The 7,500-nt window shown below is 37.7% G+C and overlaps 2 protein-coding genes and 1 pseudogene across 2 annotated transcripts in view; all 3 read right to left on the bottom strand.

Moving 5' to 3' along the window:
• LOC119593119 overlaps positions 1-778 on the bottom strand; it is a 1,012-nt gene extending 234 nt beyond the window's left edge. Inside the window, exons 1-3 of the mRNA XM_037942085.1 lie at positions 748-778; positions 376-632; positions 1-255 (exon numbers count right to left, since the gene is read on the bottom strand). The exon at positions 1-255 is cut by the window's left edge and continues 234 nt beyond it. Coding sequence (XP_037798013.1) covers positions 1-255; positions 376-618 — 498 coding nt within the window. The 5' untranslated portion in view covers positions 619-632; positions 748-778. The remainder of the gene's footprint in view (positions 256-375; positions 633-747) is intronic.
• A 1,925-nt stretch (positions 779-2,703) lies between these two features.
• On the bottom strand, positions 2,704-3,872 carry LOC119593250 (annotated as a pseudogene).
• A 2,032-nt stretch (positions 3,873-5,904) lies between these two features.
• Positions 5,905-6,865, bottom strand: LOC119593191. Its single transcript, XM_037942174.1, has 3 exons — positions 6,833-6,865; positions 6,498-6,753; positions 5,905-6,378 (listed from the first exon to the last, which is right to left on the bottom strand). Exons 2-3 carry the CDS (start codon positions 6,738-6,740, stop codon positions 6,094-6,096), a joined length of 528 nt encoding a protein of 175 aa, XP_037798102.1. The 5' UTR covers positions 6,741-6,753; positions 6,833-6,865; the 3' UTR covers positions 5,905-6,093.
• Between the last annotated feature and the right edge of the window lie 635 nt (positions 6,866-7,500).

Raw genomic sequence — 7,500 nt, 5'->3', positions numbered from 1 at the left:
GGAGAGATCCTCTCTGGAGAGGACGCACTTGTCGAAGAGGGCGCTGCAGGCCTTGGCGTCTTGCTTGGCGAACTTGGATCCGAAGGTGATGGCCAGATCGTAGACGCCTCGGGAGCCCTTGAGGTTTTGGTTGTTGTCGAAGGCGGTCTTGAAGGTGGACATGGCTGGCGTGAGCTGTTCAGCGGACATGGACTCGATTTCGCACAAAAGCTTGGCCACGCAGCCAGCTGAGTCCATCTTCTGTGCCACAGCAATCTGTTGCAGCGAAAAGAATATCATTAGTAAAAACCGAAATTCCTTTATACCTTTCATTTCACGTGGATCTAAATGCACAAGTAAATTTTGTGAATATAGTTTATATAAGCGATAACTTACTTCTGTTGCAACGTCCTCCTCCATGGAATCGACGTCCCTCCTGTAACGGCGCTTCAGATGCTTCCCGACGAGAACTCCCTTGAGCACCGCAAGGGCACCCACGCCCAAAGCTGCCGCTGCAGAAGCGGTGATAGTGGTAGCGGCGATGGTCCCGGCTGCAGCGGTGGTTCCCAAGAGGACGAAAGACTCGGAGGAAGCCCAGAGGCCGCACAGGAGGAGAGCGACAAACACGCGAGAATTCATGATGGTAGCGGAGTCTGTAAGCAGAAAAGTTGACAGTGAGGCTACGCAGAAAAAGAAAATCGCTTAGAAATGGATGCCATGAGAACCATTCCAGAAAGTACCAGAAAAGGGAAGCTGTTTGTTCCTTACCTGCTTGTGTTCCGGAGCAGGAAGAGGACGAGTGTGATGGCGGTTCCTGGCAGAGCGCGATATTTATACCGAGTGGACGGAGGCAGGGCGGGTGAAGGACCTATCCTGGTTGAGAGGAAAGCGACCGTATCCTATGATGCAGTAAGGCCTATTGGCGTTAAATTAGTATAGTAATTCAGTCCTTATGTACAGGCTTCCTGAACGCACAAATGTGCTTGTGTTTCCTTTTGTGACTGTTCGTTACAAGAAGTTGCTTTATACGTGTTTGTATGCGTATTTTTAAATCCATACACAAACACACACGTGTATATGAAAATATGTTTATATATACAGAAAAGTATATATATGTATACCTTTCTGATCAGGTTTCTATGCATCTATTTTTATTGACATATGTATATGTATTTGTCAGCCTACCTGTCTATCTATCTACATCATGTATATTTCTAATAAATTCACGCACATATACACAAATATATATATGTATATATATATAAATGTGCACATCCATACACATATATGTACATATATGTATATATATGCATATATATGATATATATATATATATATATATATATATATATATATTTATGCATATATGTATATATATATGCATATATATACATATATGCATATATATATACATATATGCATATATATATATATATATATATATATATATATATATATATATATTATATTACACACACACATATATGTGTGTGTGTATTCATTCATACTCTAAGGTATGTTTATTCTTCATAAACATACCTTAGAGTATGAAATGATACGAGCAATACTTTATGATTCATTTACACACACACACACACACACACACACATCCATGTGTATATATACATGTGTAGATATGTGTGTCAAACGAACTACACAAATGAATTTATTCAGTGGAACAATCCCTTTGCTATAAATAAAATAAAATTCTTTACAAACATACCTTAGAGTATGAAATGATACGAGCAATACTTTATGATTCTTTTACACACATACACATCCATGTGTGTATATATATATATATATATATATATATATATATATATATATATATATATATATATACACATGGACACACACACACACACACGTCCATCCATGTATAAATATGTATATACATATACACGAACATGGATGTGTGTGTGTGTAAAATAATAATAAAGTATTGCTCGTATCATTTCATACTCTAAGGTATGTTTATGAAGAATTTTATTTTATTTATAGCAAAGGGATTGTTCCACTGAATAAATTAATTTTTTTTTTATGAAGAATTAGTTCTATGAAAACGCTTGTATTGAATCCACGGATGCATCGCCAGGGAGTCGTGTGAATCCGTGTGCTGAACATTTCGTATTTTGTGATGATACAGGCTTGCCACACTGTAAGTCAACTGTATTCGTAACGTATTGCTCAGGCGTGCGGTGAAAATATTACAAGTGTTAAATCTTCGTTTCGATATATTACTGGAAATAACGTGATGTAAATTGTCTTAAATATCTCAATAGATTCGTGAGAGTATTCTAAGGGAAAACCTTTTGTTGTTTGTTAAATGTTTAAATGGTCTACTTTATGTTCTTACGATTTCTTATTCGTTTATCGCAATATTTCGGTTTTGTTTTGTGTAAGTATTCTTTAGTATTTTCATGTGATTTATGAAGATATCTGCGTAAATATCTATACCTAAATTTGTAAGGATATCTACATTTGTATGTACATGCATATATATATATATATATATATATATATATATATATATATATATATATATATATATATATATATATATATATATATATATATATATATATACAAATATATATATATGAATATATATAATATAAACTTATTTATGCGTAGAATATTTATGCATATGTACATGATTTTTATAGAATCGAAGTGAAAGTGGTTATTGAAGAGAGGTTTATAAATAAGTCTCGAAAAGGATAAGTTTTAGTGTTTATTGCAAGCACAGAAGCAGGTTCTCAGATCCAATCAGTCACACTTTGCACGAGATTCCAGTCTTTGATTCTTGACAGCTAATCTTTGCTCAGGGAAAGTGAATCAGTAGTGTGTAAATTAGAATGTGAAATGTTTGAATGATTGTTCAAGATGAGAAAGAGAATGTCTAGTAAACTCCTGAGTATAAATGTTTGTATAAAATGAGTGATGGGTGAATGATGAGGTTTTATCTAGCATGAAAAGACGGTGTCGAGCATGACGAAGAGATCCTCCCTGGAAAGGATGCATTTGCTGAATTGGACGCTGCACGCCTTGGGGTCGTCCTTGGCGAGGGCGATGGCCTGGTCGTACTCGATGCGGGAGGACTTGAGGTTGTCGGGATTCTCGAGGGCCGTCTTGAAGGTGGACATGGATGGAGTGAGGCGGTCGGCGGGCGTTGCCTCGATCTCGCAGAGCAACTTGGCGATGCATCCGGCCGAATCCAGGTTCTGGGCGACGGCCACCTTTGGAGGAATAAGGTATGTGGGATTAGACACACTTCGTGCAGTGCGTAAATATCGTTTGTGTTCGTGAGAAGCACGCTTTAAAATAATAATCTATCTATCTAATGTTAAAGACTTACAGTATGAACCTTCCTCTTCGTCAGTACAAACCTCGGCTTCTTCCTCGATCTCCATGGAATCGACGTCCCTCCTGTAACGGCGCTTCAGATGCTTTCCCGATAAGAACTCCCTTGAGCACCGCAAGGGCGCCCACGCCCAAAGCTGCCGCTGCAGAAGCGGTGACAGTGGTAGCGGCGATGGTCCCGGCTGCGGCGGTGGTTCCCAAGAGGAGGAGAGACTCGGAGGAGGCCCAGAGGCCGCACAGGAGGAGAGCGACGAACACGCGAGAATTCATGGTGCAAGCTAAAGGGAGAAATTGGTATTTCAAAGAAAAATGTAGAATGCAGTACATTTTTGTCTTGACATCATTCTCATGATTATCATTATTATTATTATATTCTCATGTCTATCATTGTATGCTCTATTAGTCTAATTGTTATCAACATTTATGTACTTTTAAGGCTAGCGCTACCAATAAATAAACACTGACAGTCTAAAAAAATCAAGTCAAATTTCAGAGTCTCTGTCCTGTACCTGTGTTCCTGGCGAGGGCGTACAGGATTCTGGTACCGACCCGAGGGCTTCAGTGCGTATTTATAGCGGCCGGAAGGACATGCAGGAGGTGAAGAACCTTTCTGCTATCTGGCTGAAGCATCGCGCAGGGTTACCCTAGCGTGTTGGCTGACCACATAGCTATGCGTTTCAACTGTGTGCATAGGCGGAAGTTTACACACACACATATATTAATGTATCTACATGTGCATATATATATATATATATATATATACATATATATATATATATATATATACATATATATATATATATATATATATATATATGTATTGTATATATATACATATATAATATAATAATATATATATATATATATATATATAACATATATATAAACTTTTCATTTAGTTTTTTTCATTTAGGACAGTTAGGTCGAATGTGCCTTGTTGCTCTGCAGTTGCGACACACCGCTTCGGACTTGGCGTCGTGCCTTTCACTCGTTTCCTCTCTCGTGGGGAATGTCTTCCGCGATTAGATTCTCCGATGCGAGGCTCGGAATATGTCGGCAGCTTGAGCCATATAAAGAGAGCTGTCAAATAATCGCTCTTTTAAAAATATCCTCATATCTGAAGACCAGTGGCTTAGTAATTCGTCTCTAACAAGGAAGTCACAAAGGTCATTGAAATCCTCCCTCACCTCACTATGATGTATCTAACTTCTTAGATATTGTTCCATTCTAGTAACTAATTCAACTTACGACTTGGTGTCGTTCACTTGCTTTCCCTGGATTTGTTACGATAAGACTCTGCATCTAAGGAATTAAGTTTTAAGCAAAGACATCCTTAAGAAATTTGTAATTTGAGAAAACATTATTGGGTGAACTCGTATAAGTTTTCAAGGCTTTACCTTAACCTTTTATGATAACGCTCTGCCTCACAATTCTGCAGACCAGCAATCTCCTCAAAATGTACAAGATAATTATGAATATTATCTCTGCCCTCACAGAAATTTGACATTTGAAATCGGGAAAAGCAGACTGACCCGCGTTAACTACAGAGCCTTGGTTTCCTAAACCCAGTTTAGATAATTCCAACTTATGCTGGCGTCTTTTCCTCGCTTCCGCCTCAATTTCTAATTTCTTAAATTTGCATTCTCTCTCCCATTCCTCTCTTTCTCTTTGCTCCTCTTCTCTCTATTTCTTTATATCTCTCCTCCTCGTAAGCATCTAAAGTATTGATATCTTCTAGAGAAAGTCCCGCATCTTGACTGGTCTTTACAGTCTACGATATTTAAATGTGACATCGTTTATTTTAATTTTAAGCAAAATATTTTTTTTTCTTGACACTTAGAAAAACGTACGTCATTAAAACACTAATAAACGATAATGTTTAATATTGATTAATTATTAAAGTAAAATACGTTAGTATTCAGCTACTTACTGGTTGCACCAAGTTAATCAAGTCGTAAATAATAATGACAAAAACACAACGCTTTATAATTAAGACAACGTGACCATAACGAACGAGCTACGACCACCGGGCACACCAGTCATGACTATAAGCGAATTCAGTGAATGGACCGAACATGGCACGAGTGTGGATGGCAAGTGTGTATGTGTGTGTGTATATGTATACATGCATATATATCATGTATTTTGTATGCCTATACCAAAACGCGTTCGTACATGTGTAAGCGTAGGAAAGGCCTCATTTAGAGATATATGATTTATTTAATTTCATGCATATGAAAATTGTTTTTTTTTACAGAAACTAAAACTGTTATCATCGTAAATATACACTAACATGCTAACATGACTGTATTTTTGTATTCATTTGTATTTTAATGTAAACATATATATATCTATATATGTATGTGTGTATGTATGTATGTATGTGTATGTGTGTGTATATATATGCACACACACACACACATATATGTGTGTGTGTTTGTGTATGTGTATATGTGTGTACATAATATATAAAAGGTATATCTATTACATATCTTCGTACTGTTAAACTTATACACATTTAGTTTGCAGTAGAAAAGGAAAGGCATATAATCTCTTTAAGTATGGTTTATTTAAATTTATGATAGGCAAAAGATGAGTAATAAAGTGAACACTGTAACTCTCAGGTCCAGTCAATGAGGGACTGAAAGCTATCTCTGGTCATGCTGAAGACTCCGATCCACTCAGTCTGCCTGCGTGTGCGCATGATGGTGTGATTATGAGGTTCTTAGTCTAAGGTGGTGCTCATGACTAGCATGAAAAGGTAGAATCCAACATGAAGGAGAGATCCTCTCTGGAGAGGACGCACTTGTCGAAGAGGACGCTGCAGGCCTTGGCGTCTTTCGTGGCGAACTTGGAGCCAAAGGTGATGGCCAGATCGTAGACGCCTCGAGAGCCCTCGAGGTTGTGGTTATTCTCGAAGGCGGACTTGAAGGTGGACATGGCTGGCGTGAGCTGTTCATCAGACATGGACTCGATTTCGCACAAAAGCTTGGCCACGCAACCAGCTGAGTCCATCTTCTGTGCCACAGCAATCTGTTGCAGCGAAAAGAATAACATTAATAAAAACCAGAATTCCTTTATATTTTTCCAGTTCACATATACCTAGGTGCACAAGTAAATTTTGTGAATAGTTTATATAAGCGTGAACTTACTTCTGTTGCAACGTCCTCTTCAATGGAATCGACGTCCCTCCTGTAACGGCGCTTCAGATGCTTCCCGATAAGAACTCCTTTGAGCACCGCAAGGGCGCCCACGCCCAAAGCTGCCGCTGCAGAAGCGGTGACAGTGGTCACGGCGATGGTCCCGGCTGCAGCGGTGGTTCCCAGAAGGAGCAGAGACTTGGAGGAGGCCCAGAGGCCGCACAGGAGGAGGGCGACAAACATGCGAGAATTCATGATGATGGTGAGTCTGTGAAAAAAGTCGACAATGAGGCTACGTAAAAAAAAAAATCGGAAGTACCAGAAAAAAGGACACGTTTGTCCCTTACCTGCTTGTGTTCCGGAGCAGGAAGAGGGCGAGTGTGAAGGCGGTTCCTGGAGGAACACGATATTTATACCGAGTAGAAGAAGGCAGGGCAGGTAAAGGACCAATCCTGACTGAAACGGAAATCGAACATATCCTAGGATATAGTTAAAGCCTATTGGCGTTAAATTAGTATACTATTTCAGTCCTTATGTTCCGGCTTCCTGAACGCACAAATGTGCCTGTGTTTCCTTCTGTGACTGTTCGTTACAGGAAATTGCTTTACATGTATTTGTTTGGGTATATATCCTATATATATATGTTTGTGTATATATATATATATATATATATATATATATATATATATATATAGCTGATAGATGGATTTATGCACAAACACACACACACATATGTGTGTGTGTGTGTGTGTGTGCGTGCATATGTATTATAAACATATGTGCATGTATGTATATATAGGCATTATACACATCTATATCTATTTATCTGTATAAATATAGACATGTATATATAGAGATAGGTAGATAACTAATATATTGCATATATATTATATATATATATATATATATTATATAATTATAATATATATATTGAGAGATCGATAGATGGAGATTAATATGTATATATATAGTATATATATATATATATATATATATATATAATATCATAATATAT

This window comes from Penaeus monodon, chromosome 3 (genome assembly GCF_015228065.2).
Source record: "Penaeus monodon isolate SGIC_2016 chromosome 3, NSTDA_Pmon_1, whole genome shotgun sequence".
Taxonomy (NCBI): domain Eukaryota; kingdom Metazoa; phylum Arthropoda; class Malacostraca; order Decapoda; family Penaeidae; genus Penaeus; species Penaeus monodon.
Note: the sequence above shows the minus strand (reverse complement) of the source record. Positions and strands in the feature narration are given on the sequence as shown.

What these genes read in the sequence shown, in the direction of transcription:
- LOC119593191 (XM_037942174.1), bottom strand. Translation starts at nt 6,740, where the DNA reads ATGAATTCTCGCATGTTTGTCGCCCTCCTCCTGTGCGGCCTCTGGGCC. An exon ending in AAGAGGACGTTGCAACAGAA is followed by an intron (nt 6,379 to 6,497) that starts GTAAGTTCACGC and finishes TCGCTGCAACAG; the next exon opens with ATTGCTGTGGCACAGAAGAT.